General features: G+C 33.1%; 1 protein-coding gene across 4 annotated transcripts in view; it reads right to left on the bottom strand.

Annotated features, from left to right (window-relative positions):
• Klp3A (kinesin-like protein 3A) overlaps window positions 1-21,098 on the bottom strand; it is a 298,885-nt gene that overhangs the window by 266,561 nt on the left and 11,226 nt on the right. For all 4 annotated transcript variants that reach the window (XM_085808353.1, XM_085808352.1, XM_085808354.1 and 1 more), the window contains exon 3: window positions 8,348-8,544. In XM_085808353.1, the coding sequence (XP_085664479.1) occupies window positions 8,348-8,544 (197 nt within the window). The remainder of the gene's footprint in view (window positions 1-8,347; window positions 8,545-21,098) is intronic.

Below are 21,098 nucleotides of genomic sequence, written 5' to 3'. Positions count from 1 at the left end.
TGGGGTTGGAGCAATACCCATACACGATGAAAACTGTTGGTATCAAACATTTGCAAAGAACAAGCAAGATTGTAAAAGGACTAATGACAACACAAGACAGAAAAGGGGGGAATACTTTTATTAGAATGACAGGTTTTCATCATGCCCACCTTCGCAGACAACAGCGCATTACATGCAGGAGATGTAACATAGCAGAAGATGCCACGAATGTAACGTAGCAGAAGAAATTTATACAACTTCATGCTTTATGGCATTTTTCAATTCTGACAAATCTCATGGATACACCCCAGATTTCATATAATCCCAGAACTAGACACCCTCCAGAGTGAGGTTGGGCTATCAAAGTGACCACAAAACTGCAAAGTTATGGGAGAGGACTATCTCCAAAGTGTTATTGCAGCATTTGGCAAACACGTGGAGTGGAGCACCAAATTGCATCCATGGCTTGTTTGTTTGAGTTTTGGCACACAACCTGAAAGGATATTTGCGCCAGACCTGTGACGGATATTTCTAAATACAAGTTTAAAACCAGGACATAAAATGAGATACATTGAGATAAAAGGTATATAACAATGAGATAATTACAGATGTGAAGATGAGATACATTAAAATCCACAGTGTTAAAATACAAAGGAATATCCTAAAACATGATTCAAATAAAATAATAAAAACCCAACTCTTGCAGGTAATGAAATAAATTAGTGTTGACCTGCTTTCTGATTATTCGGTCAAGAGGTAAGTCACAGCTGTTATAATGCTTCATGCGAAGTCTACTGAGTTAAAAAGTGACGAACTGCTAAAACGTCTTTACAATTGGGGCAGATAGGTTCGCTGTTGCCTTTTAAAAGATAATTATGGGTAATACGACACTGACCCATTTCCAAGGCGAGCTAAAATTACCTTTCTCCCTCCCGGTTTCTAGCAGCCTCCTAATATTCAACTTTATCCTTGATTCTTCATAACTTTGTAAGGATCTTAAGTTTTACTAACATTTATTTTATTTTAAAACTATACTTTTCTTATTTTCCACTTCTGGCCAGAATTAAATGCTTTAACTTGTTTATGTAAATTGTACTTGCTAATGTCTAAGTATTTCAGTTGTGGCTTTTTGCCAAGAGTTAGAGAAAGAGGAAGTGAGCCGCCTTGCCACTGCATTCTTACGAGTTCTCAATCAGTTGCTGATAGCCTTTAAGGCCAGAGGTTTAGCCCTCTTGATATTTAAAACGTATCGCAGTTTCAGCAGTTTGCGTACTACCTAAGGAACCTTTTAAAAAGGCCAGTCTTAGTGTATACTAATTCAAAGTTAGCTTTTAGCTAGATTTGAGTTAGTAGTTTTATATTTTTACGTTCAGACCACAAGTGGTTGGTCTCTGTATCCCAAAGTACGGAAGCACCTGTAAAATAATAGAGAATAAAGGGTTCAGCATACCCTTCCTGCTTGTGTTGTCTATTTCACACATACTGGAACATAGCTTTAGTAAGCTCTCTGTTCCTATTTAGGATAAGTTATGTTTCCAAAGCAAAGAAAAAGACATACAAGTCCTGATAACTTGTTATTTACTTGAAGGATTCAAAGTTGCTGCCATTTATTTATGATCATGTTTTTGATGGCCATGGTGATGTCCCTAACTGGAACAAACCTAGCGGAGAAACAGCAAATTTTGCAGTAACATCTGCCAGTTTGTTTTCCTTAATACCTATTGTGTCCGGGCACCCAGCAGTAAAGAATTCGATATCCACGAATAGTTAAATTCAAATGCAATTTTAAAATTTCAACAGTTAGAGTATTTCAGGTATCAGTAAATGCCTCTAGAGCTTTTAGTGCACTATACGAGTAGGAAAATATAAGAAACTTTTTCTGAATTATCTTTGATATGTATGAAAGGGCATAGTACAAAGCAGTCAACTCTGCAGTAAGCACCAAGCAAGCTTCATGCACCTGCTTTCCTTCTTTTTGATTTACTGTTATAAAAGAGGATCCAACATGATTGGCTGCTTTTGAGCCATTCAGTGTGTAGAGACATTAGGTTATTTTGAAGCTGGAGAGATGAAAAATGAGCAATGCCTTCTCCGGGACTTGAACCATGAACCTCTCAAATATGCGTCGAGCGTGCTGACCACTACACCACAAAGGCATGTTAAGAAGGCAGAAGAAATACCTTATATACCCCCTTTTTAATGGGCGACTGGGGACTAGGTGACCCAATCACCAAAACTTGGTGGTGGATAATCATCATCCACCAATTTTTTTTCGGGTGCCACTGTAGAGACATTAGGTTATTTCGAAGCCGGAGAGATGAAAAATGACCAGTGCCCTTGCTGGAACTCGAACCACGGATCTCTCGAATATGTGCCGAATACGTGAATGCAGTTATTGAAGTTTACGCCCCCAGTTCTGGAGAAATGTACTTCTTCCATCCATAATATTCACAGCAGCCACCTGCTATCTTCATCATATCTGATGAGGAAAAAATTCCCAGTCAACATGCTGTAGCTCCTCTTCAGGTTGCAAAATCCAGACATACTGGAATCAATAAAGTAACATCTGCAGAACAGAGCAGAAGCTTTGGAACTGTGGTTTTCAGTTCATCCTAACTGTGGGAAGCACTTTTTGCAGTGTGCAATGGACCTGTAGTAATTATATTATGCACTCCCACAACCTCAACAGGAAAACGTGGTCTTCCAGCTTGTAGTCTATCACATATGCATCCAGTTTCTTCACACTTTTTACCAAATTGCGTATATTTTTATGAAATAAAGGCCTCGTCTTAGCTTATGATTTCACCAATGAACTCGCACTGCTTAAACAGCATTTTCCCTGTTCAGATCAAACAGTTTTATCAAATCATCTCATTGTTTTTCTTATAAGTGTCATCTTGTTAACACACTCGAATGCCTGATTGAATAACCAACCTTCCCAAACTGTTTATTAAAGATTTTCCACAAGATAAGCTTAGCATATGATGGTCTGTGATTGATGCTTCTTACTACGTGAATTATGAAAATGTGCATCAATGCATCTCCTTTCTGTATTATCATCAGTATTTTATAATATTCTTCTTGGCAAACACTTCATGGCATCACTTTTCATATGTCTGTTGTTCTGTCATTTATTGTTTTTCAATGCATTGATCAATTTGCACAAGGAAAAAAAAAAAATGGATATTGCTTTTCGAAAATTTTTCCTTGTGACCATAACCCTGAGATCTCTATTGTTTTAAATCCTCACAATCTCAAGCACATACCTTTAAATGACAATCTGAAATTCCATTTCAATTGGTCAAATGGATAGGCTGCTAGGGGTTCATATAGCGAGGAAGGCAAAAATACACAGATTGGTAATTGTGCAGCTATGTAATTCAAGGATCAACTGACATGTTTTCATAGAAGCCCCCATTGATTTAGTAATTTCACAACAATAAATGAGTATTCTGCTTTCTTCAATATACAACTATGGAGAATAATAACTGGGTTCTTGCACTGCTCCATACACTACCACTAAGAAACTTCAGTGAGCTAAAAATATAATTTAATATATACTGGATGGTTTCACGTTTTGTGCCTTATTTTTAAAGGTTACAGAAAAATAATTACAGGCAGCAAAGATATTTATTTCATGAACATATGGTACACTAATGGAAAAGCCGAAACACAATGAATCATTTTAGAAATAGCCATTGTTCACTAAAGTTAATCTGTGGATGGAAGACTGTGGATGGAAGAAAAATAAAGAAAGAAAAGTTACTTTTGAATCATGTTATGTAAAAGAGCTTCTGGAAATAGCAATCTTTGGACCTGCAACATAACACATTTCAGAGATGTATTTAGAATGTGCTTCTACTTTTGACATAGTGATAAATTTAGGTAATTATGCATTATTTTGTCAACCATAAAACTGTTGGACAGCAGTACAATTTAGCATCAATTATGGATAAATTTGACCTAACAATACACTCATGACATAGGTTTGATTGATTCACAATAAGCCACCTTTTGTTTTTATGAACAAGGATGTGAATTAACAGTTATTCATGTATTTTTCCTTGCATTTAAAAAAAATGATTAAAATTTGAGATATGCCATCTACAAAATAGCAAGCTGTGTAACAATTACCGGAGAGAGGTTTCTACTAATAGTTTTCTAAAGAGAACTTATGGTAAAATTGGATGGCCTAATAAAATAATAGAAAACAAAGGCAGCCTCTTTACAAAGTGGGCCAAATACTGATTGTTTATTAAATAAAGAACAGTTCTTTCAGAATTCTCCAAAAACTCAGATTTGGTGAGTTCTCTGCATAATTTCGTGATTCCATGGTGATTACTTACATGGTTGATGGGATAATATGTGAGGACAAAAATTTATTTCATAGACTTGGAAATGGTAATTTTAACTTGGATGATAAATCAGGGTTCATAGCTACATTTTAGTTAAAAAAAATAAGCACCTACAAGCACTTTTCAAGCACATTTTAAGAAAAAAAATAAGCACCTGTCTAATTACATCATACACAACTGCATAACCTTAAAAATTAGACTTGTAATTTAAAATATGAGAAATAAAGTACTTATTAAGAGAGAATAAGCATTACCTCAACCATGGAAAATAATTACTTTTTTTTTTCGTTTTTGATTTTAAATAATACTTCAATTTACAGAACTAGTTTACAATGAGAGGGAAAAAAAAATAAACTATGAAGAACTAAACTATATTACAAGATTTAATGATGAAATTTCAGTTCAAAATAGAGAAAATAAATAATAAGGTATATTTATTGCATTCGCTTGGAACCTAATAATAAATACAATTTATTTTTCCAATCAATATTGATATTTAAATAATTTAAATCTAAATTTTCATTGTATACCAGTTTTCTCTTTAACAGATATTGCAAGCAAAGTAATTTAAGTAAAAAAGAGGAACATTTCTGAAATCAGAAGACAGAAATTTGCTCATGCAGTCATCATTAACAGTAAAAGCTTAACTAACCCGCATACTTGGAAATTGGCCACAATACTCGGACACTCGAGCGTAACTTGAAGGAGCGAAGGGGGGGTAGACTGTAGCCGCTCTTTAGATTTTTCCGCTAAATAAATGCTTTTGGCATTTCGATATGTGCATCATATAAAAATAAACCAACGGAACTATAAAATATTCTGCTTAGCAAGCACAGTAGAACTCTTTTAAGTGTTCATAAACAAATCTTGGACTGAACATCAAAATTAATTATCTCTGCAAAATATCGCAAACGTTATTGCGCAATATGTGCGCCGTAATTCTTTTCTACGTGATATTACGCAATCGGAATCAACAACTGCCGGTATTAGGAGAATAAAGAACTAAATAACTGGGGTGTTTTTCATTCTAATTTTCAACAGACGGCATTAAATTTCCGGAATAGAATCATTCTTTGCTTGGGTTGGTAGAACGCACAACTTTTAGTCCTATTCAATCCAGATTGGAAAGTGACCCCCCAAAAAAGGTCCATTGCTTGTTTTGCAGCGAACTGTAACAGTTTCAATATTCAAGATTTTGCGGAGAAAGGGGAGACCTCCCAACCTTCGTCAATATATTGGCCAAAAAAAATGAAATTATTTTGTCTATTCAATTATTTTCCCTTTATTTAAGCCATTCCAAATATTATTCCTTAGAAAGCTAATCTGTGTTAAAACACAACCATTTTTGGAAGTTTACTATACTTCAGCAGTTACTGCAACTATGTTGTTATAAACATTCATATATATGCCCATAATATAAGCATAACGATCATAATAAACACGAATATGAACTGACCAAGCAGAACGAGAATGCAAATTTTTAAGATCTTGATAGAAATTCAAACGTGTGTAGTATTTGGGTGGGAGGAAAAGAATGCCGAATGTAGCGGAATTTTCTACTGCTTTCGCAATTCTTTGACCGATAGAACGACGGGCACTTGTCTGTACTCTTCGTGCACACCAAAGGTTATGTTAATGCAGAGAAAGCGGAAAAAGCTATTTCCGGGAGTATGACTCACCATCTGACATTCCATATTAGGAAGAAAAGTTGTTTATTTATTTTCGGCTTTGGTACGGGGAAAAATAGCGTGTTCATTACACACAAAAAAAAAAAACAAAAAAACAAAAAAAGACACTAAAAGCAAAAAAATAAGCACTAAAATCAAAAAAAATAAGGGCTTTAAAGAAAAAGTAAGCACCTATAAGGGCCTTTATATTTTATTTTCAAATATGAGGACTTAGAAACACTTATAAGGACCGCTACGAACTCTGTAAATCCTCCCTTGCCAGCCTTCTGGTGAAGATGACAATATCATGTGTGCTTGAGTAGAAAAGTAAATGATTTCAACTGAGGTAATTACTGAAAGGCTTAAGACTGATAATTCCTCTACTTTTCAACATTTATAGAAAACCATATTTACTTTCAAACTCTATAGACAGACAGCATAGTTTAATGCAAAAGAATATGTCAGACCTTGTCTGTACCCATATTTCTCTGCTTAATGCTATGAAAAGGATCAAAAGTGGACTTTATACATATGATTAAAAAGGAGTTCAAAACAATTAAATGGTGTTGCAAAACACGTCTGATGAATGCATTTGTTTCCATGGAATTCGAGGAGAATCATTTTCTTCATACTGCTTTCACTGAATGAAACAATCACAATGGCAAGCACTGTCAGCAGTTTACTGAACTTAAGAGATTCACAAAAAAAAAAAAAAAAAAAAAAAAAAAAAAAAATATGGTTTCAGGCATTTGAAAGGGTGTCATCATCTCTTGTTACAATACCAGACATGTTACCCGAGTGATGCCCTTGAAAATGATGATAAAATTGAAACTCTTTCAGCAACCATATTTTCCCAATTTTTCTGTTCTATATTTTTATCAGTTTCAGAGTCTGCAAATTGTTTGAATAGCAAAGAATTTGATTCTAGGAAAGCTAACTTACAAATTTTTGTGATAAAAATTATGCAGTTTCTATATAGAAGGATCTACACACTTGTAAAACATTGAAAGACAACTGAGTATATTACATATAAAGAAAACCTGTTTCCTTTTAGCTATGACTGCTTTATTTATTTTTCGCCGAAATTCAAAATTTTGCAATCCTCCTATATACACTCTTTTGCAAAAAAAAAAAAAAAAAAAAATCGAAGCACCAAGAATAAATGCTTTTGCATTTATGATGAAATTTTGTAATAAAAAAAACATCTCGATTGAACATGCAAATGACCAAAGTTTCACGGCAAATGAACAGGAATTGCAATCATAACGCGCATTTCTAGTGTGCAATTCGCAAAGTGCAAAACCAGTAACAGAGGTGGAAAATTATCTTTTTTTGTTGCTGCCATTATAATTCCATAAAGAAGCAACTAAAGATGCCATTACAATGATATCGAAGACGTTACAGACAACTAAACGACTCGAACATGGTCGCATTGTAGGATTGCGTGAAGCTGGGTGGTCATACCGAGCAATAGGCCACCACCTGCAGCATACAGACACTGCTGTGCAAAGATGTTGGCAGCAATGGTTGCTACAAGGAAATTGCTGACGAAATGAAGGCTCTGGAAGGCCAAGGAGCACAAATGCAAGGAAAGATAGGATGACTGTTCGCCAGGCCAAACTGCCCCAATGGTATCATTGTCGAATATTCAACGCACTACAGCCACTTCTATACTTCCTGTGGTATCGTCCACTATCTCACAGTGCTTGTCTGAGGCGGGGTTATGCTCACAGAGGCCTTTAAGACGTTTGCCTTTGACCCCACAACATCGGCGGAGGCATCCGGAATGGTGTCACATCATGGTTGCATTCAGACTGGCATCGTATAGTGTTCATCTTGCTTCACACTTAAAGCAGATGATCACCGTGTTTGTGTCTGGAGAGGACGGGGCCAGCGGTCCCAATAGCATACAGCCATAATCCCTGGTGTGATGGTGTTGGGTGCTGTTTCTTATGACAGCAGGTCATCCTTAGTCATCCTCCGTACATCTTTAACAGCTCAACGATATGTTGATACCATCCTGCATCCGGTTGCATTGCCCTTCATGGCACGTCATCCTGGGGCAATTTTCCAACAAGATAAAATGACCTTGATTTTTTTAATCATTTTAGTATCTGTGTATGAGCTATACACATATTCAATTTCATCAAAAACAACCACTTCTTTCATGGTGCTTCGATTTTTTTTTTTTTTTTCTTTTTTTCAAAAGTGTGTATATGACATTAAAAATTAAAACACATAATATAATCTCAGAGTATAAACACAATTAAGATGAAATTTTACAAACACTGAATAATAGAGGAAAAGAAAAACAGTTCAGGTGAATTTTACAATGAAATGTCTTACCTCAAGAAACGACACTTTTACAACAAAATCTGATGTGTTAACTTTATTATGTATACCCAAGAAAATGTCATTCAAACCTCGAGGAATTATTCCAAGTTCAGAAAACGTAGCAGTTTTTCGTGAAGCATAATCAGTTCCCATAGTGTATGTTTTACCAGATCCAGTCTGTCCATAGGCTAATATTGTAAGATTATAACCTACAGTCAATAAATAAAACAAAAAACATAAGTATACACTACAATTTAATAAGTTATTCTTAATTTAACAAATGATGGCAGTTATTCGAAGAAGTTTTTCCCCATATTTAAAGCATGACATCATTTCAATTCCTAATGAAGCAAGTGTATGAAAAAGCAAAACTGTGATTTTTTTCTGTTTGTACAAAGTTGAAAATAAGTAGCTACTGGATTTATTTTTTAAAATTAAAAAGAATTTCACCAAAAACTGGTCTCAACACTGCAGGTTTGGAAATATCTGCGATAGTGAAATACAGTCAAAAGTCGTTAATTCGGACACCCATAATCCGGACATCAAAGCTGCAAACTTTCTGCGCACGCGTCGAGTTGATGTATGCGCATAGGCATTTACACGTGCGCGTAAGACCTTTACAGCTGCGAATATGCGTGTGTGCATGCGCATAATACGTTTACGCATGCCCATTTAATGTATAACGGATGGTTAAGCTAAACTAAAATTATCTAATTCAGTTAATGTTGCAGACTGCGTTGTTCCGTAATCTTCGAATTGGATCCGGCTTATTATTTTTTTGCAGACTGTTAGAGCAATTTATAAAAGTAAGCTTGAACTTTCGATTATGTGAAATAGAATTTCCAATATATATTTATGTAAAGGATCTACAAAGCGAAAGTATGTTTCGAAGTCCATTACACAGAAAAAAGGAATTGCTGCAAAAAATGTATAAAGGCATATACTTTGATTATCTAATCATTCCGAAATATGTTTATCAATTTCACGCTGCTCTGCGGGGGGAGGGAAACGACGCGGCGGGCAATGAATTGGAAGTTGATCTGTCAGCACTATCCTTATCTTCAGGGCAGATGTTTTTATTTTATTTGGCTTATAATTCCTTACTAAATGTAGTATTTCATCTCGATGTACTCCGTCTTTGATATGATTTAAATCAAATTCTTCGCCATTATAATTCGCTTCCGATAGTGAAAAAAGTGACACAGAGGTTATTGAAAATGAAAAAATTTGGATTGACAAATTAGTCGGTATTCTCGACACAGCAATTATAGGACTTGAACAGCGGAACTTTGTAACTAAACAAGAAATTATGTCTGTTTAATAGAATTAAAGAGAAAGTATTATCACATGAAACGAAGCAACTTAAACAACTTGAAAGATTGAATAAGTTGAAAGAAATGTTTAATAAAGTAAACAAATAAATATTTAGCTTTTCTTTTTGTAAATTTTGATACCCTTTAGATCATAATTGCTCTTTATTTCATAAATTACAGTTTCATATTTTTAATTTTATAATTTCTGCATGCCATCTTACCAGATTTAAACTGATTATCTATAATCCGGAAAAATTGATAATCCGGAATCGCTAAAGTCCCGACGAGTCTGGATTAACGACTTTTGACTGTATTCCTTATGCTTTAATTAGTTAGACTTTAAGAAATTCCATAACTTTGCATTCAGTATTTACAGTGAACATAAACTTTCACATAAAATAAATAGTTCAGCTACTATAATCAAAGCTGCTTTATTCTATACAGAAACATTAATTGCCAAAACAAATAACTTGAATTTTGTTTCTGCTGCCTAAACTGTTCTAAAATTGTCCATTAAATCTGCTATCAGACTGAATAACAAATTTCCAAAAGAATGCATCAAACATCAATTCTAAACATAAACACAGTTAAGAAGTCAAATAACAAAATTCAACGTTATATTTTCAAATTTTCGCAGGACTAGTTTCCATGGTTTTACCGAAACATCATCCTCGGCTGCAAAAGCGCAAATGAGCGAGAGAGGATATAATGATTAGATAAGATAAGAAAGCCTGGGCAGGAGACAAACTACTGGCGCCATCTGTTGTTGAAACCAGAACTAAAACGTAATTTCTTTAAAGGTGGATTGGAATTAGGGTCATTAACTAGAACAGAAGGATTTTTTGAATGTGAAATGCCTTTAGAAAATCCAGTTCACCAATGGAAGATGTTTTTTGAATAATTTTGGCAGCAGAAAAATTAAAGTGTGATTTTCGGACCAACAATGCTGGGCAACAGAAGACTTCTGTGTTTCCTTTTTTCTAACATATGCCTCATGTTCCTTGTTTTAAGGCTCTCTTAGTTTGGTCAATGTAAATTAAACCACACTGGCAAGGAATTCTGTAAATACCCCAGGAATTCATATCCGGAATGCGGTCCCTGGGTACGGAACTCTGAATTTTATTGATGGGAGAATAAACGACCTGAAAGTTAAATTTCTTCAAAATACGTGCAACTTTATAGCTAATTGATGGAAAGAAGGGAATGACAACAGAATTTTTATAATCTCCTAAAACAAGAGTGTGCCTTTTAGTGTGTTGAGATGAGAATTTTTTAACTGCTTAATTAATAATGTTGGGTGAAAAGCCCCTGTCAATAACTATTGCTTTTAAATAATTTAGATCTTCATTAAGGGATAGTTTGGAGAAACATTTAAAAAATTTTTTAAAAAATCTAAATTAAATTTTGTACATTATATTCATCCTTCAGTACATCATATTTTCATCTACAAAGAGAGTGTGTGAAAAATTTGAGCTTGCTAGCTTAAAGCCGCGTCCACACTGATCCGTTGGAGCGAAAAGTGGCAACTTTGCTGTGGTGGTACTAAATGTTTTCAATTTTTGTTTAGATGGTATGCATTAGTAAAAAACATTGAGACCACTGCACTGAAATCAGCCTAGATGCTGTCTAGTTGTACATTTACAACCCCTTTTTTCATGGGGGATCTGAAAAGGAGGGATTAATCTTGCTCGGGGTCGTGAGAAAATGTGAGGACTGTTTAAATATCTAACTTCTCTGTATTCAGTTTTATACAGAGCAAAAACAAATTGAATTCTTCGAATGAATGCAATTTTGTACAATGAAAATGTATTCTTGAACGATAAACTGTAAAGCAAATAACGTCTTTTTCCTAAAGCCATAGGAATAGAAAGACAGATATTTGTTACATCGATGAATTTGTAGTAAATATTGAGTTTTGCATTTCGAGTGCTATGTTACGTGTATGTGGAGTATCTGAGAGAATAGTCTTAACCCAAATGGCTTTCAACTTTATCAAGCCTAAGGACTGTTTTTCAATAACTTTGTGGTCGCTGCTTTTTGGTTAATTTTCTAATGACATATAAACATTAACTTGTTTTTATTTGAGATTTATGAATAAAATAAAGCAAACTAGACTGCAGAAAATCCTTCACAATGAAGTCAATAACGCTGAAAAATACATTATTGATGCACTTTCTTGTTTTATATGTAGTAGTTAATATGGAATCCTTAAATTATATATATCTATGTATAGGTAAATATAAATGGAACAAAATATAGAACAAGGTGAAAAATATCTTTAATATACAATGTTCATTACCACACATATATTTATGGAACATCAATATAAATCGTACATGTATGATTTATTTTTATATTTTGTACTTTCTTTATTATATTCAGTATTGTATACATATCTGAAGTTTAATTTTACTGGTTGTTCTTTTCGGTTATGACTTTAAGTGAGAAAGAATTGTTAGGACCTTTATAAGGATTAAATTATATACAATCAATTAAGATCCGACTTTTCCTTTCTTTTAATAATTATACATATATATAATATTTTATAAGTATACATAAAATATAGCAGTTTTTTAAGCTACATATTTATATATCTACTGTTTGGTCTGGTTTGATTGATTACAGCAAAGCATTTGGCGACTATTTGCCTTGGGGTAAAGATGCCTTGTGGAGAACTTTCTAAGCAAAACTGACTCGTATGCACGTTACACATGAAGAAAACTATGAAAACGCCAATACAGCCACGACGTTCATCAGGATTCGAACCTTGGGTCGACCTACCAGTGTTCACCGACTTTACTGCTCAGCCGCTAGTGAGCTCCCCCACACACATACACATGCACATTCAATTATATTTACACACCGTTTATAAAGTATAATCAAGTGCAATTTGAAATGATGGAATGGCAATATCAATTTGTTAATTCATTCCTAGTTTCAAATCGGATTAATGGACTCGCCCAAAAAAAAAAAAAAAAAAAAAAAAAAAAATGACACATTAAAATATGGTCGCTGAACTAAAGTGAGCTATGAAAATTTCAACGAAGGTTTCGTATCTTATAAAAACAAAGTATCAGAATCTAATTAAATGTTTTACTTCTTAGAAAAATAGAAAATATAAATATTTGTGAATAAAAAGAAAATATCTTTAAAAAAATAAAATTTTAATTTACAAAAATATAAGAATTACAAAATATTGCAGAAATTAAACAAAATAGCGAATAAACTTATTCATCACAAGCTCGCTAAATGTAAATTAGATTTTACAGTCAGAAAGCTCTCCTTGTCACAGAAATATACTGTTCATTAGGTGTAATGGTTATTCAGACTAAAGTACGAAGTTCAGTGAGTGGCATGTAATTTCCTTTGAATGAATAAACTAGCCAAAAAAAAAAGGGAGGGCACTTGAAAATTAGATGCAAAGTTAACAAATGGATTGAACGAGCCCTCCTACAGCCTACCACTATGTGTAAGGATTTTCGTGGATTTCCTTAAGGTATATAAATATGACCCCATTTGCCTTAGAAAATTCTCCATGAAATCATGCCTAGCCAACCCTTGTATGCTTTGCCATATTCAATTAAATAAGCACACAAAATCAAAACTAGGATACTTTCCATAAACATTTAATGCTAATTAGTGCTGCTCAACTGAAATTGTATCGAATTATTTGTTTATAGTAGTTCCTTTCAGCCATGTGACTTACATGTATGTAATGCTCGGGGGGGGGGGGAGGAAATAATGTAATAATGAAATGTTAATAAACAAATAAATATAATCATCAAATTCATTTGATAATTATAATTTAATTTGCAGTTATAAGGAGATGCATGCTATTTATAATCCGCAAAAGTGCATACTAATATTATTAAACTGTTTAATAAATACATAAGATAGCACTTCAAAACTTTTCACATCCTATACAATTTGTTTCCATTCTAGTACCATGTACATACTATTTGTACGCATTACGGACTTACAGTGAAGAATAGAGAACTCTGTAGCTCCACTGAAGTTTTTATTCCTGATATAATGATACTGAATGAGACCCAAAAACACTTTTCTTTTAGAATATATCACCCCTTATGATGCCTAACGCACCCGTTTATTTTCCTCTTCGCAATTAACGTCAAAGTCCCCTTCCTGACCACATTCGGGATGCCACCCGTTGCACTAGATGGTTCTTTATATCAGAAACTTGGAGGAAAGTGTGGATTTTTGTGTGATATTTTGGCTTTTTACGGTTATATTTATTAATTAAAGTGGATCTAATTTCTACTAGATTAAAACTTATTTTACTTCTTGCTTTATGTAAGAGAAGCAGAAAACAATGGTTTTTATTAATATATGACAGCAGTAAGGAGATACAAATAATTTAATAGAAGAAATGAGCTTGAAAGACGTTGAAATTTTTTTCATTACTTTCACATGCTCCTCATCAGTTTGATGAATTTCTAGCTCTAGTTGAATCATTTACCCAAACGCAGAACACTAATTTTAATCAGAATATTGCAAAAAGAATTTTTTGGAAAATAGGAACTGGGTATCGCAGAACAAGATCATTGTATATATAGATATTTTTTTTATTTATGAATTTTGCTGAATGATAATTAAAAATTTCTAATTGCATATTTTAAGTGGATTTTCCAATGGGTAGAAAGGACATAAAAGTTTTTGCATGATGTCTGAACGTCCCTTAATATAATTGCTTTAATTAATGTAATAAAAAATTATATTTTGTTTAAATGTATGTAGGATTTATAGCATTACTAAGGTAAATATCACAGATGAAAAAAGGAAGCCTTTATTTAAAAAAGTTAATAAGCATTAGAAATTTTAAAAAGTTTTAAAACATAGTTTCTGCTTTACGTACACATTTTTTATGTTAAATGTAACTGCAGTTACTTTAATTAGCAACTTGTATATCAATCTTATATTGATTTGGCTCTTTTTCGAAATATTCCTTTTGACCATCACGTGACTGTGGAAAGTTGTCTATCCTCAGATCACAACCCCGTACTCATCAACCTTAACTGTAATTTTTTTAATCAAAATTCTCTGGCACTCGTCTCTGCAAATTGGGACAATTTTCGATACAAAACTTAACAATAAAAGTTTTCTCTCCCTTGAAATTAAATCCAGTGACGATATTGACAAGTCTGTTGATCAGTTAACTTCTATCCTAACAGATACTTTTAAAGAAGTATCAAAATTCACCCTTCGCCCCAATTTTAATAAACTTCCAGCTGAAATCAAACTCAAAATTCCTGAAAAGAATAAAGTACGAAGGCTTTGGCAAAGAATTAGAAGTCCTGACTTAAAATTACAACTTAGTGTTCTCCAAATGAGATCAAGGCTTCATGTTCAATCAATCACGATACTCTAATCACATTCAGTCCCTAACGACCACAGATAACAGTCTTTAGCGTTATCTCACATTCCGTCCTTAGCTAAGGACGCAGTGGTGGCTCATAATGAAGGGATTTTTGCTCATACCGCAAATTCCTTCCAACTAGATGTTGAAAGATTTCTAAATTCTTCATGTCAGAGAGACACACAATATACAACCATGCACGAAGTTAGCGAATATATCACTAAATTAAATCCTAAGAAAGCGCCTGGATTGGACTCTATTTCTAACCGCATGATTGAATACCTACCCACCAGCTATCTATTTTTCTTAGTAATACTCATAAATTATATGTTACTGCATTGCTATTTTCCTCAAAGCTGAAAGAGAACACTTATTGTGCCTATTCCGAAACCTGGCCAGTGCCATTCAAATCCTCAAAATTATAGACTATTAGCCTCCTATCTTCGTTATCAAAGATTTACGAATTTGTGCTACTTAAACGCCTGAATGATTTTCTCCGGAGCAAAAAGTCCTTATTGACGAGCAATTTGGTTCCCAAGTAAAACACTGCGCAATGCACCAGCTTTTCAGGACAGTAGAGTTCATTCACGAAGGTTTTCGTAGCGAAATGCTTATTGGCGCCCTTTTTCTTGACATAGCCAAAGCATTTGATAGGACTTGGCATACAGGTATTATTATCAAGCTCATGCGACTTAGTATTCCGGATCAACTTATTCACATGATTAACTCGTATCTCACTAATCGTTCTTTCTCAGTACGAGTTAATTCTATCATTTCGACTCCCCGTCCAATCCTAAGTGGCGTAGCTCAAGGTAGTCTACTTGCCGAATGGAATATCCTAGTTGGTAACCTTTTACGTCTTATTTTCAAAACAAGTCGCACCCATTTCTTATCAGATTGATTGTTTCTTTCAATACTGGCATACAATTACATAGAATTTTTACCAGATAGTTTAATTTTATGCCCTAAGGCCATTCGTGGGCAGTAATTAAGTCGATTAGGATGCAATCACAACCGCTCACCCGATGGCGAAAATATAGAAAAGGCAAAGTCAAGGGTTAAATTCATCAATTCCAATGAAAATGCACTAGCAAAGTAAAGCACTGCAGTTTTACATACAGGGTTCGTAGATACATTTTAGTTAAAAAAAATATGCACCTACAAGCACTTTTCAAGCACATTTTAAGGAAAAAAAAAAAATAAGCACCTGTCTAATTACATTATGCTGCATAACCTTAAAAGAAAAATTAGACTTGTAATTTAAAATATGAGAAATTTAATATTTATTAAGAGAGAATAAGCATTACTCATCCATGGAATTTTTTTTTTTTTTTTTTTTTTTTTTTTAAATTTTAAGAAACAGTTCAATTTACAGAACTAGTTTACAATGAGAGGAAAAAAAAAACTATACAGAACTAAATTATATTACAAGATTTAATGATGAAATTTCAGTTCAAAATAGAGAAAATAAATAATAATAACCCATATTTATTACATGAAATCAGAAGATGGCAAATTGCTTCATGCAGTCATCCTTTAAAAGTAAAAGCTTAACTAACTGGCATACTCGGAAATTGCCAAATATCTGAAATTCCGGATAGTGGAGTGTAACTGGTAAAAGTGGAAGGGGGTAGATTGTAGCCATTCTTTAGATTTTGCAGCTAAATAATGCTTTTGCCATTCCGAGATATGTGCATCATATAAAAAATAGCCCAATGGAACTGAAAAATAATCTGCTTAGCAAGCACAGTAAAACTCTTTTATCTCCGGGAAATATCACAAACGTTATTGTGCAATACGTGCACCTTAATTCTTAACCACCTGATATTACGCAATCGGAATAAACAGGTGCCGATATTCGGAGAATAAATAACTTAAATAAAGGAAAATGTCCCTTTGCTTAGTCCAGTTTTAACCGTCAGGGGCCCATGTTACATATTTATCATTGAGCAGGACACGTCGCGCTATATCCCTGCCATAGTCCTATTGATTAATAAAGAGATTTACCAATCTGGGATGTTTTTCATTCTAATTTTGAACAGACTGCGTTAAATTTCCGGAATAGAATCATTCTTCGCTTTGGCAGACCGCAGAACTTTTAGTCCTATTCGATCCAGATAGAAAGTGAGCACCCCCCCCAAAAAAAGTCCGTTGCTTGCTTTGCTGCGAACTGTAATTCTTTCAATATTCGAGATTTTGCGGAGAAAGGGGAGAACCTCCAATTTCCGTACTGTATAATGCATTGGCCAAAAAATAATAATAAAAAATATAAAAAAGACTATTCGATTACTTTATGCCATTCCGAATATTATTCCTTAGAAAACTAATCTGTGATAAAACACACCCATTTTTGAAGTTTATCTATACTTCAGTTACTGCAAATATATTATTATAAATATTCATACATATGCTCTTAATATAAGCTGATCATAATAAACGTGAATATGAACTGACCACGCAGAACGAGAATGTAAATTATAAAAATCTTGATAGAAATTCAAACGCCTGTAGTATTGGGTGAGAGCAAAAGAATACGGAATTTCCTACCGCTTTCACAATTCTTTGACCAATAGAATGACGTGCGCCTGTCTATACTCGTGTGCACCAAAGGCAAAGAATATACAGGGTGTTTCACAGATCATGGTGACGGGTTAAGGCAGGAATGCATAAAAAATGACACAAGAGAGAAATGTGTTTATGTACAAAATCAATCTATATTGTTCATACATAGACATTGTTGAATACATAGACGTTCTTTGCCAAAGGTTATGTTAATGCAGAGAAAGGAGCGAAAAGCTATTTCAAGGAGTATGATTCACCATCTGATGTTCCATATAAGGAAGAAAAGTTGTTTATTTAGTTTCGGCTTTGGTACGGGGGAAAAAATGAGAGTTCATTAAAAAAAAAGCACTAAAAGCAAAAAATAAGCACTAAAAACAAAAAAAAAATAAGTGCTTTAGAGAAAAAGTGAGCACCTATAAGGGCTTTTGTATTTTATTTTCAAATATAAGGACTTATAAGCACTTGTAAGGACTGCTACGACCCCTGTACATAATATCTGAGTAAGCTATTTGTAAGAATTAAAATAATTCTTGCATTTAAATTTGTATTCCAAATTAAGATTTAACTCGAAATTAATGTAGATATTTACCGAGAGAATTACATTTTTGTAGCTTAGTTTACGTGAGATGATATCACTTGGGGTCACGTGATATGAACCGGCAAATCAGAATGTTTTACCATGAAAGCATAGTAAGTTCTTAAATTGTCTTTTTAAAAATTTAATTTTTTATTTATTGGCTTTTTTACAAAATATTAAACGACATTAAAAATAAATAAAAAAAAAATTTTAAAAATTCTTGGAACTAACATTTGTCTACATTTTTTATGTGTATACTGTGTGTTGGTCTGCTTGGCGAGATTTGCGCCGGCGAAACGAAAAAGTACTGAGAAGTATTTAAAAATTGTAAGACTGGTTATATCAATGTGCATATGCAAATCATGAAAATGCCTTAGTAAAAGACATTGCTGAACAGAACATTATTTAGACTTGCATTTAAATTAATATATATATGGTGTCGACTTCATAAATTTTGTTATTTTATATTCCATTAGGAAATTTTGACAGCAACAATAACATACTAGTTTTAATGAATTTCTTTGTGTGACAATCTCAAAACATAAGCTCACAGTTATTTATGTTTTTATGGTACTTGTATATTATTCTGTCAGCCACCAAGCAACACGACTTACTGCCAGTTATGGATAAGCATAAGATGAGAACACACAATATCGATGCTTTCATTTCATGTAGGCCTGATCAGTTCTCAATAAGCCACATTTTATTTATGAGAACAATGATATAGCTTAAATATTATCACATCTTTTCTTAAATTAAAAAAAATAAAATTTCGGACTTGTATTTTACAAAACTGTAACTATTTTTAACTATTTTTAAAGTTAGGAAATCCTACCATAAAAACTGTATGTATAAATGGACATTGATATAGTACTTTATTTAAAAACAGATAACAAATAGTGATGTGGTGTTAAAAATTGTGACAAAAGAATATCCATTCGAAAAAGAACGTGGTTCTAGAATTTTAAACTCCCAATTTGTGACTGCACTCCGCTTCCTTTACAGTTACTTAAGAAAATAATATGTCAAATGGGATATAGCTGACAAAACTGCCACAGTTTGATTTGGGCCCATGTTCACACACTCTATCACTTTACAGCAAAATACTGGAATAACTATCTACACGAAGTTTGTATTCATCATGTTCTAAAAAGAGCTTCCAGTTAAATTGAAAGGCCTAACAAACTAGTAGAAATCGATGGAATTTTTTTCAGAAGCGGGCTGAATACTTCTGTAGCAGTGGCTATTCGGTGGATAGTGCGGAAAGATGTAAAAATGTTTCATTTTGAGAGTTGCAGATAGAAGTGTGGCTAATTTGAGAGAAACAATAAAAGAAAATATAGCCAATAACTACAACAGTGCTGACTGTTGGAAAAGTTATAAAACTAGTGAATTACAAGCTTCAATAGTTTTTCATATTACTGATGATCACTATTACAGTTTTGCAGACCCTGAAAGTGGTGGTCATACTCAAAACGTTCTGTCGTTTAGCAAAATGATACAATAAAAAACATGGCAATACCACAATATCACCATTTAGATTTGTATTTGAGCAAATTCATGTTCATAAATACAATGACCAATTATTTTGCTATCAGGGATTTCTTGCTGCCAAAATAACTGCCACAGGTTTGCATGGATTGCTTTGCTAATTAATTTAAAAGCTAGCATTAATATTTATATACTTTTTATGTGTTTAATTTATATCTGTTGATTATGTGAGTAAATAATGAATGACTGTTTATTAAAAAAAATCACTTCCATCAGGATTCCACAGGAATGAATGGTACAAGTTTAGCAGGATTTCTGCAAACTTGCTTAATTCAATGTAGCCAACTCTAACTGTCGACAGGATAACATGCAAGTACCATTTTTATATGCCATATTTGTAACTCGTATCACTTGATTATCCAATAATTAAATAAAAAGGGATCTGTTTTATCTAACTGAATAAAGAGTAATTTGTTTCTTCAAATTTCCATTAAATAACTAGTACAGTTTTGGTGGGATCTCCATCAATATTCAAAGGCAAAATACGTTAAGTAGAAGAATTTCATTAAAATAAAATTTGAGCTGACATTTACTTTAAAAAAAAAAAAAAAAAAAAAAAAAAATTAAGGTTACTGATTTTAAAAACACAACTATATTTTATTAGGAATTTACAAGTGAAATTTAGTGAAAGAAATAAAGTAAACTCTTAAACCTCAAGATTAATTTTCTATGCAATTTAATAAAACATATTTCAGTAAGAGTTCAAAATTTTTTCATCACAATTTTTCCAGAATTTAATTAAAAATAACAGAAGAGGAGAAAGATTGTTTCAAGCAATAATATAGATAAAAACTAAATATGGAATGTTAAAGTCTTTCTCTAAATTACAAATGTAACATAGTAAAAACTCAGAAAATGCCAAATGCTGTATGCATGAAAATTCCAAATAGTTGAGCATTTAAAATATGCAATTCATGGTACCAAAGCCAAATGAATGGAAGAACTTACATGTCTAAAATTATAAAACTAACCATGTTATTTGTTTTCTTGGATAATAAATGCCTGCACTTAAAATCATGTAAGATTTCAGGTGAAAAGAATGAATTTCAGACATAAAAGTCAACACATTTTGTAAGATTTAAACACGTGCAAGTAAAACATCTTATCCGATTATGAATCTTGTCATCCATGAAAGTTAGCAGAAATTTCACCAAACTTGCGGCAATCATTCTAGCAGGAAAGTCAACAGCACCGAAAAAAAACTCACATGATTTATTATAAATTTTCCTGTTGCATCCATTAAAGCATGCTTTTCTTGATGATACTGTAACTTAATAAACATTCTACTATACGGTGTTGTTCCATAGAAGGAACGTAACAGATCTTTTTTCAAAATGTGAGGGGAAAATAGATAAATAGCAGAATTAATCAGGTTTAGGCAAGGCA

The sequence above is a fragment of the Stegodyphus dumicola genome, chromosome X1 (assembly GCF_044657685.1).
Source record: "Stegodyphus dumicola isolate Sdum_Otavi_A_Nest chromosome X1, ASM4465768v1".
NCBI classification, from domain to species: Eukaryota; Metazoa; Arthropoda; class Arachnida; order Araneae; family Eresidae; genus Stegodyphus; species Stegodyphus dumicola.
The sequence above is the reverse complement of the archived record's forward strand: the minus strand, read 5'-3'. Positions and strand labels throughout refer to the sequence as shown.